This window comes from Panicum hallii, chromosome 1 (genome assembly GCF_002211085.1).
Source record: "Panicum hallii strain FIL2 chromosome 1, PHallii_v3.1, whole genome shotgun sequence".
Lineage (NCBI taxonomy): Eukaryota > Viridiplantae > Streptophyta > Magnoliopsida > Poales > Poaceae > Panicum > Panicum hallii.
Genome location: NC_038042.1, coordinates 47549293 through 47568572, shown reverse-complemented (window position 1 = coordinate 47568572; position 19280 = coordinate 47549293). Strand labels below are relative to the sequence as shown.

Sequence of the window (19280 nt, the reverse complement as noted above, 5' to 3'; positions counted from 1 at the left end):
AAAGTTGGGGATTCGAACCCGGTAGGCTGGTACGTAAGTTGCAGTGAGCTATGTTCAGTTCGGCACCTGCAGTAACTTTGGGTATCTAATGACCCGGCCCTTGTAAGTGTCCGTAGATTTGAATGTGCTGGTTGTACCATGTCTCAAAAAAGTTGCTGATAGCAGAATGACGACCGAAATAGATACTATGTATACCATAATTAATAGGACTTTTTCGTTCAACAAAAACTAGTACTTTATTAAGTGCCAAATGTGTGGTTGTGAGGAATCTAGCAAGTCAAGTCGTTATTTTTTGTCGCCATTTCTTCCTTGTTAGAGAGGACAGTGCTTTGGAGCAGCATATGAAGCGAGTCCATGCCTCCGCTCCACACCCCACGGTGGCCGGCTTAGAGCGGGGCGACCTGAGAAGAAGCACCGAAGTTTCCGACCACTCGACGGTTCCGTGTTGCCGTGCAGGACAAGCGACAGCGATCTCTTCGTCAACTACATGAACACCGGATGGCGATTACAGGCAGCATCGGACGCCACGTTGAGCCGACTTCTCGTATGCATGGAGCAGCTTGAGAAGCTCCGAAGTCTGAAGAGTTGGGGATGGGTCACTCGAGCAACCGACCATGTAAACCGAGTTGCCCGATGCCAACTGCGCCTGCCCATGGTCTTCTCGCGTTATTCGATGCCAACCGCGCCTGCCCATGTTCTTCTCGTGTGAGAAATCACTCGAAGTCCTCTGCACTGAAACCACGGTTCAACGCGGCAACAGCAGAGTGGCATCAATGAAACATACACGGTCGAGAAAAACAGCAGGCCAAACAAGAGCAACAAACAGCACATCACCTCTGAAAATGCAGAAATTTAGATCACACGCCGCTTGGCACAAGCTGCAGCTACAGTGGATGGCTAAAGCAGCAGCAGGGTTGATACCATATCGCCCAAGCTAGCAGCTGATGCAAAGTCACAGCAATCAACGAGCAAACAACAAAAATAACCATACAGAGCACACCAAACCAACAGGCATTCACAACGACTGATAGCTTTAGTTTTATTAGCAAGTCAAAATTTCTCGGGAAAGAATAGGTCTTATTGTCTACAAGCTTCCTTTAGGTTCTACTAGCAGCACAGATCTGCAGGTACCATTATCATCATATACCTGTCTCGTCTCTCTCGCCCACTTTTTATGGCCACCTATAATAATATCTCATCGTACGCTACTATGCTTACTGGACCAAAACCTTGTTTCCTCCATTGGGAGGAAATGGAGCGGAGAAGCTCTCCCCATCAGCTCACTAGCTGCTGGTTGCCGTAGTAAGGGTAGGCTCCGTAGGCCGCAGCATACATGTTTGGGTGGGGAACCGGCGAGGCGTAGCCATATCCACTGTAGAATGGTGTCCCGTAGTACATGCCGTTGCCGTTGCGCCGGTGCCCAGAATCACCCCTAGACTGGAAGGCACAAAAGTTCCCAGGTGAGTGAAATGAATAATATTAGTCAAGCCTCGCATTGCGGCAAAGCCAATAAATTACATGCAAGAGTAAAAACTAAATGAGCATCAGGAAACATAACTAGAGACACAAATTCATGATGGGAATTCATTCCAGTGCCCAAGCATAATTATCATGAAAAAGCACGGCATTAGTAGTGAAAAAGTACACTCGAATTAGCTGCATTGTTTCTTCCGAAGGTAAATGGAAAATTAGATCTAGGTAGACACTTAAGCTAAGCTTCAGTTAGCTATATAGGCCTAGATAAGCTTCTGTTATCTATATAGGCCTGTTTAGCTGAAGCTTCTTGGGGCTTCTGAGCAAACCTAAGATGGAGACCCTCAGCAGCTCAGCCAGCTTTTCTAGTAAGATTGTTTCTGAAGGGCTGCTTACCTAAGCCATGTTTTGGAGGGTTTACATTCATACAGAAACTAGTGTATTTGAGGCTTCAGTATAACAATTCAAATGTCCTTTCCACCGCTTAAGCTTATATACAGCCTCTCGTTTGTTTATAACTTTAGTCTTACAGGAGAAGCCCAACTGCCCAAGAACATCCAACATATTGGACAAGCTTCAGCTTCAACCCCCTAGGCTAAAACTTATGCATGGATGTACAGGTCCTCAATATCCTGAAAAAGTTCAGGACATACCTATTCATGAATAATTGACACTGGTGACTTCAAACTACTCAAACTTTGACAAGTAGCTACAAATTCATAATATATTATGGCATGAAAAATCTAACCATTCATGTTACGAGATGAGATGTTCCCAAAATTATCATTATTATTTAACAAAGTTTTAGTCATAGTCGACAGTGTGAATTATTTATGAACAAAGGGAGCAATTTATAAGATACTGAGTGAACTTCCATAGTTCAAATATGCAATCTGACACTATCAGAAGGAAATATCAGATCAAAAAAGGCCCTTCTACTAGAGTGCAACAATGGAATAGCCAAAGTTATAGCTTGCCAATATGCATAGGGAAGTAAGCTCATCTTCATTCAGTGAGGATGAGGACGACTGGCCAGCTTAAGCCTTTAGATAAAAGGCAACAAATTGTTTAGTCTATGCTAGGAAAGCTTGAACCTGCCATCAGGGAGGACAAACTTTCCAGCCACTAATATGGTCAAGAAAAAAACCAAGATTAAATAAGGCCCAATATGGAAAGTGGCAGTTGCAATTATCCCATAATTGACTTCGCTACTTAGTAAGAGATAACATTTCAAGATGTAATTCAGTGCAGAGGGGGATACAGGTAATAATGCACTTCAATGCAGAGTTGCACACAGGACAGAGGTTTACATGCAATAATGTAATTAATGCAAACAGGGCTACATGAATTGAAAAATGAGTAGGAACAACATACAAAGTACTTAACTGTTTTTCTGCCAATATGTGCAGTGTCATGCATAAAGGTATCAACCAAGACTACATCTCAGACACTAACTAAAATGCAAAAGATAAAAACAAGATAAATGACCCATGTTCTGTACATCACTATTTTTCAATTACGCTATGAAGATTCAGGTCAAAAGGAATCTGAATGTTCTGCCAGGGGAAAAGGAACTTAACGTAGTATACAAAATATTAGTACCACTTACACATGTTCTAGGGCACCCCCTTATCACCTAGGCACGTAAGGCGAGGTGGTAAAGCAGGGCGAGGTTGCGACATACCCACATAAGGCAAACAAAGGGACAATGGGAGCACATACTGGCCAAACTGGGATCGCACACTAGTGAATAGAGACCCATTCTAAGCCAACAGACCTAAAGCACCCCTCCCTCCCCCCTCCCCTCACGTACCCCAGCCCTGATGCCCACCCACCACAGCACAAGACCCCCACCACTACGCACCTCCCACAGTAGGGCAGAGCATGAGGGATCATGACAAGCCCCACCCTCAACAAGCTCTCTCCTGCTCCTGAACGTCCCCTTCCGCAGCAACCGACACCATCCAAATCAGCATCAAAGGGAGAGCAGCACTTCCTGCTGTACTGCTCCTTCCTTTCTTTTCTTCTCCAAATCTCACAACCTCCCTTGCTTCTCCCATCCTCAGGCTAAGCGTTTGGGACGCCTCTCCTCTCGCAACTGTGCTTAGTTGGCACCTTAAAAACCATGCCACTGATAAACTGTGTGCACTAAATATCGAAGAACAAGTCCTTCCAGCTAGATACCATCAAGGATTCCTGACTGTTGCATGGAAACAGATTCATGTTAGAAGCATTTTTCCTTTCTGATATTTTTCTATGGAGGTTCTCTCATTCCTCTTATTTGAGTATAATGGTGTGAATCAGACATTAACGAGTTATAATATGCTTGGTAATATGCAGCGCCAAGCTGTAGTTATGAACTTATGATGAATGTGAATTATATGCTATTATAGTGAGGAATAAAGCGAAATTGAAACTAAATCAGTTCAACCTGCTTGCTGGCTGGGCTGCGGCCCCAGGAAAGTCTAACTGCCTGCTTCCCAATTGCCGATCCATTCAACCCTTGTAATGCTTCTTCAGCATCAGCTCTAGAATTCAAAACAAGCATGTTCACATAATTGAAAATCTTACAGCAATTATAAACTGAAATAAACAGTTAAGCATAGAACAATTTATTATGTTATAGTATTATGGTGTATAATATGAAGGACACGGAAAAAATGTCTTAGATATACCTGTTTACAAACTGAACGAACCCACATTGCTTGCCAACAGGAATTTTGACAGAGGCAAGATCACCATATTTTGCAAATGCTTTCCTCAGCTCCTCTTCACTAACGTTGGGGTCAAGCCCACCAACATAAACCTGCAGCATTAACCAATACAAAATAGCATCTTAATACTTCTTGCCAACCTGAATTGTATGCAATTGACCTTACAAAACATAACTACAAATATGCATTTTATTAGCATTTACATCTGTTACATGGAAACGATATTAATCCATGTGCTGCCAAAAGCACTTATTATTACTATATACTTTCTGCAAACATATATTACAAAAAGATAATAATAATGAAAAGTGCGGAGAACATTCAAAGTCCAAAGCAGACAGTAAAATAAAGCAAGGCTAGTGTAACTTGTATCAATAAACAGTTTCACTAAGGTGATCATACCGTCCTGTTAGTTGAGTCAGAATCTGATTGCCTCGGTGGAGATGAGCCTGAATCACCTGAAAATAGAAAAATTATAAAATCAGAAGGTATGTCAAATGGGAAACTAATGGACAAACATATTACGCTTTTGGGAAAGAAACTGCCAATGTTACTATATCCCAATTCCCACCCACAATGCCCCAGGAAGCTAGGAAAATCAGGGCACAACTATTACTTATTTTGAACATGTGTACATGACGCAGATAATAACATGTACTCAAAATATTGGGATATAATATAACCATATAAGAGAAACATAGTGTCAAGCAATATTGATTGTAACAACTTCTACATTATCAAGCAAATTTCTAGGGTAGCAAAACATAAATCAGATAGCAGTATAGCACAGACTAATAGAAAGAAAAAGTCATGGAGGTTAAAAAAATAAGAATATGTAGCAAATAACTGCAGACACAAGGTTAAATACAAAGCAATCTCAAAATTCTAAAATTACCTTGTGATCTTCTAGGAGTCGCTGGTCCTACTCGAATTGGTCTTGTGGAACAGTATACACCATTCATTTCAGTCATTGCATGAGTTTTGTCATTGTCATCTCCGAACCTAACGAAGCCGTAGCCTCTAGAACGGCCCGTGTTTGCATCAATAATAACTTTAGCTCCTTTCACTGATCGGTATTTGCTAGAAAAAAGTTCCAGCAACATGTCATCAGTAACATCAACAGCCAAATCTCCAACAAATATCGAGTGATCAGATGCAAGTTCGGAGCGTTTTTCTCCCATACTATATGATGCCCAGTTCAACTTAAAAGCCCGGTCAGTATTAGGCATTACATGACCAGAAAAATTTTGTAGTGCCTTCTCCGCTGATGCGTGAGAATAGAACTCTACAAAACCATAACCCTCGGAGACCCCCGAGTGTCTATTGCGAATAACTTTAATTGTCACCACCTACAGAAGCAGATGAGTAGTGAAACGGCAATTAGTAATGCATGCAATAAAAGGTAACGTAATGATGGAGCAAGTCTCTCAAAGAAAAACCGACAGAATCTTACTTACTACAAAAATAACCAAAAAATGTACATCCATTCAACGTAAATACAGTAGTCTTAACTGAAAATTTGACAATGTTACTGACGTTGCTACCTTAACAGCCCAATTGTTGCTACCTTAACGACAGGATGTCACAAACTCAGTCCACATTCCAATCATGCAACAAATTGACAGGAAGAGCTATGACTATGCCAGCGTTACACGATTGTGCAAATCAAGGTTTGGTAGAGTGATAAATTACGTAACTACTTTGGGTCACCCGAACTGCAGGAAATGGCCTGAAAGTTGGCGCCTTCATCAACTACCAAGGCTACGAGGCTCAAAAGCACGTAGCTTTATGGTTACCAACCCACAATTTGCCGCAGAATGACGTCGCTACGCCTATCACAGCACAGCACAGACGAATCAACGCTCGGCCGCGGGGCAAACCTAACTGGATTCGAGAGATCCGGTACGGATAGAGCCGGATCGGAGGAGCAGGCTCCGGGGGAGAGAAAGAACGGACCTCGCCGCTGGGGCCGAAGCAGCTGTGGAGGTAGTTCTCGTCCATCCAGTACTGGAGGTCGCCGACCCAGATCGTCCGGTTGTCCTCGGCCCCATTCCCGCCGGATCCAGCCGACGGCGGCGGCGGCGGGGTGACCGAGGCCGGCGGCGCGAAGTGCTTGACGAACTGCGGCGGCGGGGGCGGGGGCGCGGCCACCATGGGGTGGTGCGGCGGCGGGTACGGGATGACCACCCACCGCGGCTGCGGCATGTGGTGGTGCGGGTGCGGCGCGTGCGCGTGCGGGTGGGGCGGGGCCGCCGCCGCAGCGTGCGCGTGGGGGTGGTGGTGCGGCGCGGCAGCCGCGGCCGCGGCCGGGGCGTCGGTGGGGGCCGCTGCCGCTGCCATCTGCATCGCCGTCGCCGCCGGGTGTGAGGAGGAAGGAGGGAAGCCGCCGCGTGTGCCAAGCTCGCAAGGGGTGGAGGCGGAAAGAGAGGAGGGAGCTCGTGGGTGCGGGGTGAGGCCGTGCATTTATAGGCCATTGTGGCGGATCTGGGCCGTCCGATCTAGGATTTCGCGGTGGCGCGGTCGTCCGATGGGCTGGGGGCGGAGAGGCTGACCCGTGGGCCCGGTGGGGCGGGCGGGCTAGGGGAATTTTAGGGAAAGGGGTTGTGGCGCTGCGCTCTGCTGCTACTTTTATGGGGCCGTCTAGTTGGAAATGTGCGGCTGGCGTTTTGCTATTTCCGGGCAGTTGGAAAAGAGCCTCCGGTCCCTGGCAATAAATGGCAGGATGGGCCGGTAACTGGACTTGAAGATACTGCCCGTGGATTTGGTATCCGTACCGTATATAGCATAGCCTGCTGCATCCAGAGGAAGATCGACGGCTACTAAATTTGCTGATTCCAGCGCCAAATTCGAACTGATCCATCCTGAAGAAATGATTGGATTTGGATGGCATTATTGGGTTTTGTCTAAAGATACACGCGTGGCAAGGGCTGATATGGGGTCAAGCAACTGTAGTAACGTACGGACCGCTTAAAATTGCAACGTCTCTCAACTTGGAAGATGATGGCTTCCTTCGAACCCGTTCGAGAGAACTCCGGGGTGCTCCGGCTTCATGCTGTAGCATACTGCAGTGCTACTATAGCATTCCGGAGCCGGAGCCGGTGGAGCCACGTTCTCCAGCTCCACCTCTTTCCTAGTTCATTTTCGATCTCGATTTGTCGGCTTCTTGCTACAGTGCAGATAGAGGAATGGAGGGTGGAGGAGAAAATTTGGAGGCCTCCCTAATATATAATAAAAGACTCCCTACAAATCCTCTAGGAATGGAGGGTGGAAGAGAAAATTTGGAGGCCTCCCTAATATAGAGGGTGTAGTAGAAAGTCTGTTGAAGTGCATCTTTTTAGCTTAACCCTCTAAACTTAAGATAGAGGATTGTTTAGAGGGTCCGCTAAAGTTTCTCTAAGATTATCTCCATCAATGCTCTCAAATCAGACCCTCTGCTTCTTGAGTGCGGGCTCCCTTTTTTGTTTTAGGGCTACTTTTTTAACCTCATAGGCCTCTAAATCTCACCCTCTTGTTTTAATCTAAAGGGTGGAGCCTATTTGTCAGTTTCAGAGATCCTCTAGGAATAGAGGGTGCAGAAAGAGATTTAGAGTTTTGGATGCCTCCACAAAATAGAGAGTTTAGTAGAGGATCTGTTGGAGTATTTTTTTTATTCTACCCTCCAAATTTAAGATGGATGTTTATTTAGAGAGTTCGCTGAAGTTGCTCTAAGGTAACTACGAGGAACAGTACTCAGTTAGTTAGTAGTATAATAACATCGGGAGCAAGATTAATACGGCTTAAATAAAAATTTTGTCTACGATAGTATATTCGCGGGCGTTGGACGGAGTTGCTGTAGAGCATATTTTGGCCATTGGGGATTTGGAGTTGAGCAATGAACAGTGAAGATGCAAGTGTAGATACGAGGATACGGGTAAATGGATATTTTAGCCATGTACACCCCTGGTCCAATCTTCATGCTAGGAAAACCCTAAACAGCTAAACTTGCTCCATTTATAGTCTCATTTCTGAAAGCAAAGGAATCCAGGCTAACTGAAATTCAGGTAGTAATTAGTGTCCCCACAAATACGAGGACTATGGCAAGTTCAGTTTGTAACTATGTATTGAGCTTACCATCAGTTCCTCAAAAGGCGCCGTCTTTCAACAATAAATCCTGCACCAACCGAATTGTGCATGTGAAGTTAACAAAAAAAAATCGCACGAAGTCGATGCATGGGCTAGATCTGACGGCGAAACCCGTTCTTTTATTTTCCATCATCGTCCTGATAAAATGTCACGATCGTTCTCAGCAGACAGCCACGATGCGAAGCTGCAAACACAAAGCAACAACGGGGTGCGCATCACGGGGCGGTGATGAAGGCCACCATCTTGGCGAGCATCTCCTTGGCCTTGTCGCAGTCGGGCTTGAAGAGGTAGAAGACGTGGCCTTCGCCCATGGTCTCCAGCAGCTCGACGCCGCCGCCGGCGTCCTCCAGCGCGCCCCACCTCGCAGCGGCCACCGCCTCCGCGTACGCGCGGCCGCGCCACCTGAGGAAGTCCCCCTCTGCGGCGCACACCATCACGCGCTCGCACGCCAGCGCCCCCAGCCCCGGCGCGCCGGGCGCCATCGGGTTCATCCGCGGGTCGTCCATGTCGCTGGTCCCGGGGCACGCGAAGAACCACAGGCCAGCCCCCATGGCGCGGAGCGCGGGGTCCCGCGGCTCCTCGCCCACGGCCTCCGAGCCCCAGAACCAGGGGTGGATCAGCACGGCGCCCTTGAGCGGCGCCCGGCCCGGGGCGGTGCCGTCGGCGGTGGCGGCGGCGTGGCCCCGGACGTCCGGGTGCATGGCGAGGTGGTGGCAGATGTTGGCGCCGGCGCTGTCCCCGGCGACGAAGACGCGGCCGAGGTCCCCGTGCGCGGCCACCCAGGGGTCGGCGGCAGAGAGCGCCCACTTGAGCGCGGCGAGGCAGTCGTCGTACCCCGCCGGGAGCGGGTGCTCGGGCGCCAGGCGGTAGTCGACGGAGACGCCGAGCGCGGGGCCCGCGGCGGCGAGCCTGTTGAGGAAGAGGTGGTAGCCGGGCGACGCCGCGGACTCCGCCACGAAGCCACCGCCGTGGACGTACACCACCACTGGCAGCTTGCCGGCGCCGTCGGCGGCAACCGCAGCCTGGGGCAGGTAGAGGCGGACGGAGCAGGCGCCGAGGTCGACGTCCCTGGAGTGGACGCCCGTGGCGGCGTCGTGGCCCGGCCCTACCGGCGGGGCCACGAGCGGGCGCTCGACGCGGCCGCTCTTGTAGATCCGGAGCAGCGGGCCGAACTCGCGGACGACCTCGTCGGCCGGGTCGGCGGGGCGCGGGACGGGGAAGGAGAAAGCAGAGTTCAACGACGCCATGCCCGACGCGCGCGCTGTCGACTGTGAAGTGAGAACTGGGGGGGGGGGGGGGGGGGTGGAGTGTGAGCGAGTGCTGCCGCTGGTCTTTCGTCTGGTGCGCGCTGCCGACCAGTCGTAACCGGCCGCGGCGGCGGTTGTCTTCTCGGGATCGCCGTGGCCCGGACGCTCTCACAATGCGTGTGTGGTGGCGCTGGGGTGTCGTGCGCGGCTTGTGATCCCCGGGCTTCTAGATGACCGGCCTCTTTGGCTCGTACCGGCACGGGGTTGCCTGGAACGGGTGCACTGGGCTGGCGCCGATGACGAGTAGGGGCCACGTGCGCCGTGCTGATGGACTCGGAGCAGCAGGGCGCTGCACACCGCCGGAGATGCTGACCTGCGCGAGGACGTTGCGCTGCTCGAGCTTTACGGTTGCCATCAACGCTGTACGGATGCACCGCGGCAGTAGAGGATGCTTGCCGATGCCTCAACTTTCAACCGCGATGGGCGCAGGCGTCCGACTGTCCAAGCATCAGTCATCTCGAATATCACATATCAGTGCCTATCAGTGCCCGCTGCCCAACTGCCCAGATCTGAACTGGTCACGTCGGGGGCTGGGATTCCCTGGACATTTTTCTTGACCGCTCCAGCCTCCGGAAGAAATACTTCGTTGTTTTTTGAGGGTGCGTTTGATTGAACCGTGGTTTTTGGAAAAACTGCTGTAAGCTGTGGGCTGCGAAAAACTTTGTGAAAAGTTAGAAAAAGACCGTTTGGTTAGAGCAGCTGTGAGCTATGGAAAACTGTATCTCAGGAAAAATCACCCCAATCTACCCTTGTGAGCGGTGTCGGGGGTATGCTCTAGCACGACGAGGGCACGGGCGTTCAGGCACTGGGCGGGGCAAGCTGCCGGCCCGGGGGGGGGGGGGGGGGGGCGGGCGGCGCGCAAGGTGGGAGGGTCGCGCGGGGGTCGGGGGGGGGGGTTGGGGGTGGGCGGGAGGCGAGCGGATGACAGGAGGTCAATATAACGAACCGTTTTTTCCATAATCAGTGGCAGGTGGGTAATTTTTTACCTCAAAAGCCACTGAAAGCAGGAAAGATGCTTTTGCATTTGTACTAGGATGAAAGCTGCTTTTGGGCAAAAGTACTTGGAGCGTTTAGGCGTTTTGGTTGGCTTTTAGCTTTTACAAAAGCAAAATCAAGTGCAAAAGCCCAACAAAAGGCACCTTGGGAGGCTTTCTTACTAGCCTTTGGAATATTTTTCTCTCTCATATCAAATGTGCTATTTTTTATATTAATCTTATATTATACTTCCTCCATTCTAAACTATAGATCGTTTTGATTTTTTCTATAGATATATAATTTTACTATGCACCTATATATATATATTTATATAGATACCAAAAATTATACAATTAAAAATGACAAAACAAAGAACGGAGTTCACCTTCAAAGAAGGTGAGTAGTACAAGGCAGTACCAAAGAGACGTATACCTGCTACTTCCACATATCCCAACATGTGTCGGCATACTACAGAGAAGACAGATAACGTGTCGCGGCACCAGACCTTGAGGACGACGATGCTGACGCCGGTGAGGTCGTTGCAGTTGACTGACACCAATAGGGACGCCGGGGCGGAAGGGGCCTCCTGCATCTAAGAGCTGAGGTTGATGATGAGCCCCCAAGACCAGGAACGAAGCATCTCCGGCGGAGTTGATGTGGATTAACTGAAGCGCCGAAATGTAGATGATTGTCTCGAATGGGCTCCAAGATGGCCGGCGACGAACTCGGGGGCGTCAACACGGTTGAACCCAAGGACGAGCTGGGCAGCTTGTAGGATGTGATAGCGTAGCTGCTTGAGGGTGAGCGACGGTGGAGCCGAAGATGTCGAAGCTGGACTGAAGCGTAGCCAAACCGCGCGGTGGAGACAAGGAGCGAGGCCAGATCTGGAGAGCAGAGGCATCGATCTGCAGCACCGAAGACCAGATCCGCAACCAGGCTTGACAAGTCAGGGGCGGAGGTGGGTGATTTCTGTCATAGGAAGTTGGTGGTGAGGAGGCAACGAGTGGATCTTGGCGACGGTGGATGGAGAGAGGAAAGGATGGATCCACTCGGATAAAAGGGAGGAGGTGCTTTATTTTATTCAATCTCACCTGCATCCGCAGCTGCCGGCGGCCAGGACGACGGCGACAACGACGAAGGCAGCAGCAAGTGGGCGGCTGCCGAGCTCCACGGCCCGCCCGACGTCCATCCGGGCAAACCTCAAACTACTAAGTACTAGCTTACTAATCTACAAGAGGAGGGGGCCGGCCCACTCCCTCCCACCGCCGGCGAGCTCGCCGAGGACAGGGAGGGAGGGGCCGGAATCAGGATCGAGATCTTGGTCACGGTAGCGGTGGTAACGGATGATGGCTGGGTACTCTCTTCGCAATTTAATTGGACTCTTATATATATTTTTAAAAATAAATTGTATAAGATTAATCTATCCTTTTTAGATCCTGTACTTAGATTTTCTAAACTAAAATTTACAACTTTTACCACCCCTACTTACGGCTCTCGGGTCTCTCTCTATGTTCCAAGCTCTGGTAGGGCAAATATGCCATTGACTTTGTGTTAAAAAGTGCAAGCCCTATACTTTGTTTGGTTTGCTGCTGATTTTTCCATCTCTTAGGAAAGCTAAACGGAATTCTAGGGATCAAATTTTTAACCCAGGATTAAGTAATCTTTGGCGACCAAAACGAACCGAAAGGAGGTGGGCAAAAGAGAAGGCAACCAAGCCAAATTGGGCACCCAACTTAATGGTGGTCGAAATAGCCGAAGGTTCTGGCTGGGCTTAGGCGTAGCGATGGGCCGTTTATCCATTGCGGCGCAGGCAGCAGGTTCTGGACCATGGGCTCGTCACAGCCCGAGGGCGAGGCTCTGTTTTTCTTTCGCTTTTGTAGCAGCCTAGCACGGCCTGCTCCTATCGGGCCGCAAAACAGGCACTTTTTTCTTTAGAGAATTACAAAGGATGCTGTCGATGATGCTACAAACCTCAAATTTGTGCGTAAACAAGTGTGCTCCTGATGTAGCAACACAATGGAGACGTGAGAGATTAATTATATGTGCACGTGGCAGAGGTCCAGTTCTAGATGTGCGAGCGTGATGTTGCCAACGCGCGTGCTCGCCTTGTTGGCCATGGAACATGCATTTGGCACGAAAGCCTGTAGCCAGCAGGAGCCACCGGCTGCCGTCCAGCTCGCCAGCCAGCACCCTTGCCTGCTGGCGACGGGAATTTAGGCCAGGCCCGGCTGACCGGCGGATCCGAGTATCTGACACTGCGCGTGTACAGCTTCCAGCTGGAGCGCTCCCTGCATGCAACCATGATCAGATCGTGACCCCTCCAGGTCGTCGTTGTTCGGATCCTATATACGCATGCTGCCATTTTTTATAATTTCAGACGGGGGAGATACCTACCTAAAGCAGTAACATTTATGATGAAGAAGTCTGAAGCTAATCTCATGTTTCATCTAAATAGAACACTCGTCTATGATTATCGAGTCCTAGCAATTGAGCTAATTAATTTGGCATCCGACGGTAATAAATTTAATGAGATTAGATCCCTTAACCATAATTGGGGGCATGTACACTCGTTGAGACATCTGCGCGTACTTGACACATCTCATGTAATTTGGAGACAGACGGGAAAAAAGACTCACGTAAATCATTACAATAAACATTTGGCAAATGTGCTACATACATCTGTAGATTACAATAGACTATCTTTATCCAACTCCTCGTCAACCTTTCTAGGTTTCTTAAGGTAAAAAAAACCCACATATATCTATTTATAGGCACACTTAAGTCTCACGTGTATTCTCAATTCACGATAAATTTAATTATTTTTGATATACCATATTTATTATATTTCTTGTCTGCTAATTCTATTTGATCGGGCTCCTTATTTTTTGTAGTGATGCTAAATTCTCACCATATGTAAGGTAAGTTCGAGAGGTTTCATTGATCTCGGAACTAGAAGAAAGATTTTGATAGGCCAGCTGGCTTGGAGAAAAAGCAAACGGGTGGCAAAATCGGACGACTTGCCATGCTTTTAAGCGTGTACTCATGCAGCTTTCCAATCAACTCTTCATATAATCTTCCGCAACCGTATCGTTTAGGCACCCGTCACACTCGCATCTGGTTGAAGAAAACCGCGTGGCCATGGCCGGAGAGATTCGAATCTGTCGACTGAAAACCGTTTTCCTAACGCGTGCACTCGCGTGTGGAATGAACAGTGCGCGCATAGCCCAGCTCGTACTTTGTACCCTGAGCCGTTCAACGAAAAATCCGGAGGGCCCCCGTCTCCTCGGCTTACCTTTGCTGGAATTGTGCAATGCGCGTGGCGGGCTGGATTTCCGCGTCCCTGTACTCCCCTCTCTCCATTCTCTCTTCCCCCCTGACCCCTCCCATCCCATGTGACCCATCCGACCACCACCACCACCCCTCTCGCTCGCGCTCCTCTCTTCCTCACACCACCACCACCACCACCACCACCCTCCTCTCTCTCTCTCTCTCGCCTCGCCTCGCCTTCCAAAAAAAGGCACCGCACTAGAAGCAGGGAGGGAGGGAGGACGCACGGGGACCGCCCGCCTGCACGCACACCGGATTCGGCGCCGCGGAGGTGGTTGCAGCGGCGGCGGCCTGGCCTGGGGCTCCCGCGCGGGAGATGTCGTCGCGGTCGGGGTCCGTGGGCGGCGGGAGCGTCGGCGGCGGGAGCAGCGCGGGAGGAGGCGCCGCGGTGCCGCTGGCCGTGCTGCTGCGGCGGGAGGTGGCCAGCGAGCGCACCGCGTCGGAGCGCCCGGAGCTGCACTCGGGGCTCTTCAGCCAGGCCAAGAAGGGCGAGGACTTCACCTTCCTCAAGCCCGACTGCGAGCGCGTCCCGGGCGTCCCGTCCTCCTCCTTCTCCGCCTTCGGCGTAAGCGCCCTCCCTCCCTCTCCCAACTCATGTTCCCGCTCGCTCCCCCCTCCCGTCGCGATCGCTTCCCCCACCGCCCCGATCTGCCCTCACGTAGATCGGTGCTCGGGCTGGGCATCTGGGCGGGGTGGCGAATGCGCGATCGGCTTCGGCGCGGCGCCAAATGTGACGAGTTTTTAGAGCGAATTTCGTGCTGGGGATGCGTGGGCGGCGGAATTCGGATTCGTTCGGTGGGAAATGGGAGCTCTTCTGATTTTTGGGGGGCGTATTTCGCCTGTTGTTCTTATAGGGGGAGATCGCGCGGTGATTCTCTACGCTTTACCGTGACATGTAATAAAGGCCGTTAGTGCTGCAGGGACGCTTCTATTGAAACCATATTGCTACTTGTAGACGAAAGTTTGCCAATTCAAAGTGTGCAGTTGGAAAATGTGTGCTTCAGCTTCTGGTACTAGGTAGGCATGCCTGGTTTCTTAGCGCGGTCGTTTGCTTGCAGCTGTTTGATGGGCACAACGGCAATGGAGCCGCGATTTACACCAAGGAGAATCTCTTGAACAACATCTTGAGCGCGGTCCCTGCTGATCTCAACAGGGAAGACTGGCTTGCTGCGCTCCCAAGATCGCTGGTCGCTGCATTCGTCAAAACTGATAAGGATTTCATGACAAAAGGTGCGTGATGCGGCAATGACAGCAACATCGATTAATCTTTCGTTTTGTACGGATCAACTTGTCTAGGTTCTTTTGCTTGTCTGTTATCTTGTGGACATTAAGAAGATTGATATGTCCACGATACCATAATTTTGGATGCTATTGTTCCCTGGCTGTTGTCACTAGTGTCGTACGTATACAGCATAACGAATTTGGGATAAATCTTACTTAAACCAACAGGAAGTTATATCTCCTACTAGTAAATTTAATGCCATATGTTTTATAATGGATTCCTGTAACCGCAACATGTTAAATAAATTCAACATATTTGATGTTTATACTTGCTAGCTGAGCCTGATATTTGATTGCCCGTTACAGCACGTTCCTCAGGGACAACTGTGACATTTGTCATAATAGATGGATTGGTCATTACCGTCGCATCAGTTGGTGATTCCCGTTGTGTACTAGAAGCTGAAGGCTCAATTTATCATTTATCTTCTGATCATCGATTTGATGCAAGTAAAGAGGAGTAAGATTGTTTTTCTCCTGATACACGTCCCTTCCCCTTTCTCATCGCAGTTCCTTTGCTCCTATAACTTAATTTTGATGTGCAGGGTTGACCGTGTAACAGAATCTGGAGGTGATGTTGGAAGGCTAAATGTTGTTGGTGGTGCCGAGGTTTGAACTTTGTCCCCCACCCCACCCCCATCCCCACCCCCCTTTTTCCCGTTGTAAGCTGGTGCCAAAGCTTGAATATCTTGATGACATTTCTTAAATCCATCGCAATCCAATATGTATGCAGGGTTTAATTACATCGCATAATGTTTGGTTGTGTTTGATGCTGTTCTAAAACTAATTTGACAACTAATTTAGGTGGCACTCTAGTTGCATGCTCATGTTTTATTCTTGCCTTTTTGTTGTCAATCTAAAGTGTTTGCTACCATGGCTGCTCAACGGCCGATGTCAAAGCCTTGGTTATATTTCGTACACCTCAGTGGCTTATACATTTGCAAGAGTAGGACATACTATACCAAGCATTGCATTCACCATTCACTGTAGGAGTTGCAGGATGCGAGTGCGTGTGCCATATGGGTAGTGGGAAGGGGTGATGGTGAAAAGGGTAGAGAGTGGTAGGATAGGACAAGGGTTAATAGCACAAGAAGGCCAGTGCCTTTGTTCTTTTCCACCTGCTTGACCCATATTTATTTTGCTTACCTCCAGATTGGACCCCTTAGGTGTTGGCCTGGAGGTTTGTGCTTATCGAGGTCAATTGGAGATCAAGATGTTGGCCAATTTATCATCCCAGTTCCTCTTGTGAAGCAAGTAAAGGTATATCCTGTACAATTCTTTACATCAGCTTTGCAGGAAATCTACTTAATTTGCTTTGATTTTTATGTCTTCTCCTTTCTTCTGTAAATCATATAGTGGTAATAAAGTTATAATTTTCTCCTAGTCTCTTGCCTTGGTTTCATATGATAATCGGTGATATAACTCGTGTCATATTTTGCATTTGTTAAAACTTGTGTTTTCATATAATAAGTAACTCTTCCCACATAGCCACAATTTTCCCTTGTAATAGTTCCACATCTGTACTAGCTCTGGTCTCAACAACATGCAAAGCATGAAGAATACATATGTATTGTTTCCACTGTTTCTCTTTTGAATCACTGAACCTAGTGAACTACACCACTTGTATAGACTGGCTTCTTCCGATCTGTCTTTTTTGAGAGAATGGTAACTAGTTAGGCATTTTCATGTCAGTTATTATTCAGCATTATGTCAATATCATCCACGTTCAAACTTTCTGCCACCTAATGTGTTTAGCTATCTACTGCGGGAGGCCGACTTATTATTGCAAGTGATGGTGTTTGGGATGTCTTGTCTCCAGAAGTAGCTTTTAACTGTTCACGTGAACTTCCTCCAGAGCATGCAGCTGAACAAATTGTTAAAGTAACACCCCCTACTTCCCTCTCTATGTGTAGCCTAACTCTTACTTGATACTCTTGTTTACACATTTGAAACCTTTCGCAGACAGCTGTGCAATCAAAAGGACTGCGGGATGATACCACTTGTATTGTCGTTGATATAATAGCAGAAAAAAACAACTCCTCCATGCCACTTCCTAAAAAGCAACCAGGAATTGGCGTCTTCAAAAATATGTTCTGCAAGAAAAAATCATCCGACTCATCGTCCCATGCGGATAGAGAATATGTGGATCCAGATATTGTGGAGGAAATATTTGAGGATGGATGCGCACTTCTTTCTAGACGGTTGCTTCCCTAATTTATCATGATAGTTAAACCTTGTACAATTTGATGGACACTTGTTTTTCATTTTCAAATTTTTGCAGTAGGAGCTGTAAATATGATTTTTTGCAATTTTGTCATTGTTGAATGCAGGTTGGATTCTGAGTATCCTGTTCGAAATATGTTCAAGCTCTTCATATGTGCCATTTGTCAAGTAGAGTTGAAGCCAAACCAAGGGATATCTGTACATGAAGATTCATCACAACCTGGGAGCTTGCGTCGCTGGGATGGTCCATTCCTTTGCCAGAGCTGTCAAGAAAAGAAAGAAGCAATGGAGGGAAAGCGTCATTCACGAGGTCTTGTTTGGAGATCTGTTATTTACTCTTGATTATTTAGGAACTACCAATCTGCCTTTTCTTATAATAACCCTCATTAATATTCTGCAGATTCATCAAAAAACAGTGAATAGTTGTCATGTGTAGAGTGATCAGGTAACAACTGACCAACAACGCCCCGGCGCCACAGATTTTGCAGCATTTCCTTCTGTTGTGGCACTTCCTTGATCACATGGAATGTCTGGGAGTTCTGATCTAGAGCTAGAGTGAAGTATTGAATTTTCATGTGGAGGTGGCTGCCGCTGAATAGCTCTCATCCCCAAGTGAGAAGCATGCCTTGTCCTACAGCAAGGTTCTTGCCCATGAATGTAGGCAGCTTTACTCTCCCTTTGACCTTGATGGCACATACAGGTTGAAGGTGACAGAATGGCGTGGGATGTCTATTTTAAGGTCAATTGCTGCAGTGCAAATCACTCATCGTATAGAGCTCTGACGAATAGCTACGGCATTGTGATTCTGAAATAGGACTTAGGTGAGCCCATCGATTTTTCGCCCCTGGCCTTAATTTAGGGTCGAGTATGATCGGTCCCTGTTGAGGTCAGTCTTTGCTGACACCAATGTAATTAGCATCTAAAGAAATCATTTGAAACAGCTGTGATTCATCAGCAGGACATCTTGGTTATCATGTACAATGTACAGAATCTTGCTAACAAAGATCTGTTTCTTCTGCCTAGTGGTCTAGTGGATCCTTTGGTGCCCCTCTTACACGAGGGGGTCTCGGAAATTTTCGGTTGTGACAAAGAAATTGCGCTATACTGCTTGACTCACTGGAGTTGTCTGTATTTTATTTTTTTTAAAAAAAATATTGTGTATATACTCCCTCCGAATTCAACTCAAATGGTTGTTTAGGCTCATTAATTATCATCTGAGTATAAATCATTTGAACCTATAGGCACTTTATATATATATATATATATATATATATATATATATATATATATATATTCCCCTTCTTTGCTACTACTCTCACAAATAAATGAGTAATCCTTTCTGATATAAAGCAATCATTTGAACTGTTTCCTGTTTTGGTATTTTTCCTAGCACAATTGTAAGTCCATTAAGATTGTCTTTGATATCATATTTTGACTTGCAATAGCTATAAAAGTATATATAATGAAAATATATCGACATAAATAAATAAACTATCAAGATATATTTTATTATGGATTTACAAAAACTAATTTGGGGTTGTAAATGTTAGTGTATTTTTCTACAAACATGACCAAAGTTATGGAAGTCAGGCTTAGGACAACTGAAACACTTTGTATATTTTGGACTGGAGCGATGATGAAAATAAGTTTCATAATAAATCTAATAATATCAATCGAGGATCGTCGATCTATGTTCTTGCAAGTAATTGACTACATTACTAGAGATGCTACTGAACATAGTGAATAGTCACCTCTATAGGCTTGGCATGTGCCACATAATCCCATGGTATATAGAAACAACATATGTCTCTCGTCAGAGAGAATTAGGAGCTACTCCCTCTATAAAAGAAAGTATACTTTT

General features: G+C 47.7%; 4 protein-coding genes across 6 annotated transcripts; 1 reads left to right on the top strand and 3 right to left on the bottom strand.

The window, feature by feature from the left end:
- Nucleotides 1-1010: 1010 nt before the first annotated feature.
- LOC112884838 (polyadenylate-binding protein RBP47-like) lies at nucleotides 1011-6634 on the bottom strand. Of its 2 annotated transcripts, XM_025950440.1 has the most exons (6): nucleotides 6144-6632; nucleotides 5083-5536; nucleotides 4590-4645; nucleotides 4149-4279; nucleotides 3905-4001; nucleotides 1011-1437 (listed from the first exon to the last, which is right to left on the bottom strand). In XM_025950440.1, the coding sequence occupies exons 1-6, from the start codon at nucleotides 6531-6533 to the stop codon at nucleotides 1276-1278; spliced, it is 1290 nt and encodes a 429-aa protein (XP_025806225.1). In that variant the 5' UTR covers nucleotides 6534-6632; the 3' UTR covers nucleotides 1011-1275. The 2 variants fall into 2 exon arrangements, with proteins under 2 accessions (XP_025806225.1, XP_025806235.1); XM_025950450.1 differs by lacking the exon at nucleotides 3905-4001 and having other exon boundaries at nucleotides 6144-6634.
- A 1763-nt stretch (nucleotides 6635-8397) lies between these two features.
- LOC112884850 (probable carboxylesterase 2) lies at nucleotides 8398-9635 on the bottom strand. The gene has a single exon (XM_025950460.1). The coding sequence runs from the start codon at nucleotides 9554-9556 to the stop codon at nucleotides 8525-8527; it is 1032 nt and encodes a 343-aa protein (XP_025806245.1). The 5' UTR covers nucleotides 9557-9635; the 3' UTR covers nucleotides 8398-8524.
- A 1253-nt stretch (nucleotides 9636-10888) lies between these two features.
- LOC112894814 lies at nucleotides 10889-11947 on the bottom strand. Of its 2 annotated transcripts, none has more exons than XR_003229079.1 (2): nucleotides 11683-11947; nucleotides 10889-11560 (listed from the first exon to the last, which is right to left on the bottom strand). XR_003229079.1 is itself a non-coding variant. In XM_025962632.1 (2 exons), exons 1-2 carry the CDS (start codon nucleotides 11778-11780, stop codon nucleotides 11253-11255), a joined length of 342 nt encoding a protein of 113 aa, XP_025818417.1. In that variant the 5' UTR covers nucleotides 11781-11947; the 3' UTR covers nucleotides 10889-11252. The 2 variants fall into 2 exon arrangements, 1 of the variants encoding a protein (XP_025818417.1); XM_025962632.1 differs by having other exon boundaries at nucleotides 10889-11496.
- Nucleotides 11948-13920: 1973 nt separating this feature from the next.
- LOC112873858 (probable protein phosphatase 2C 15) lies at nucleotides 13921-18535 on the top strand. The gene is made up of 9 exons (XM_025936940.1): nucleotides 13921-14483; nucleotides 14977-15148; nucleotides 15506-15656; nucleotides 15742-15805; nucleotides 16349-16456; nucleotides 16952-17077; nucleotides 17159-17397; nucleotides 17527-17729; nucleotides 17820-18535. Exons 1-9 carry the CDS (start codon nucleotides 14235-14237, stop codon nucleotides 17840-17842), a joined length of 1335 nt encoding a protein of 444 aa, XP_025792725.1. The 5' UTR covers nucleotides 13921-14234; the 3' UTR covers nucleotides 17843-18535.
- The last annotated feature ends 745 nt before the right edge of the window (nucleotides 18536-19280 follow it).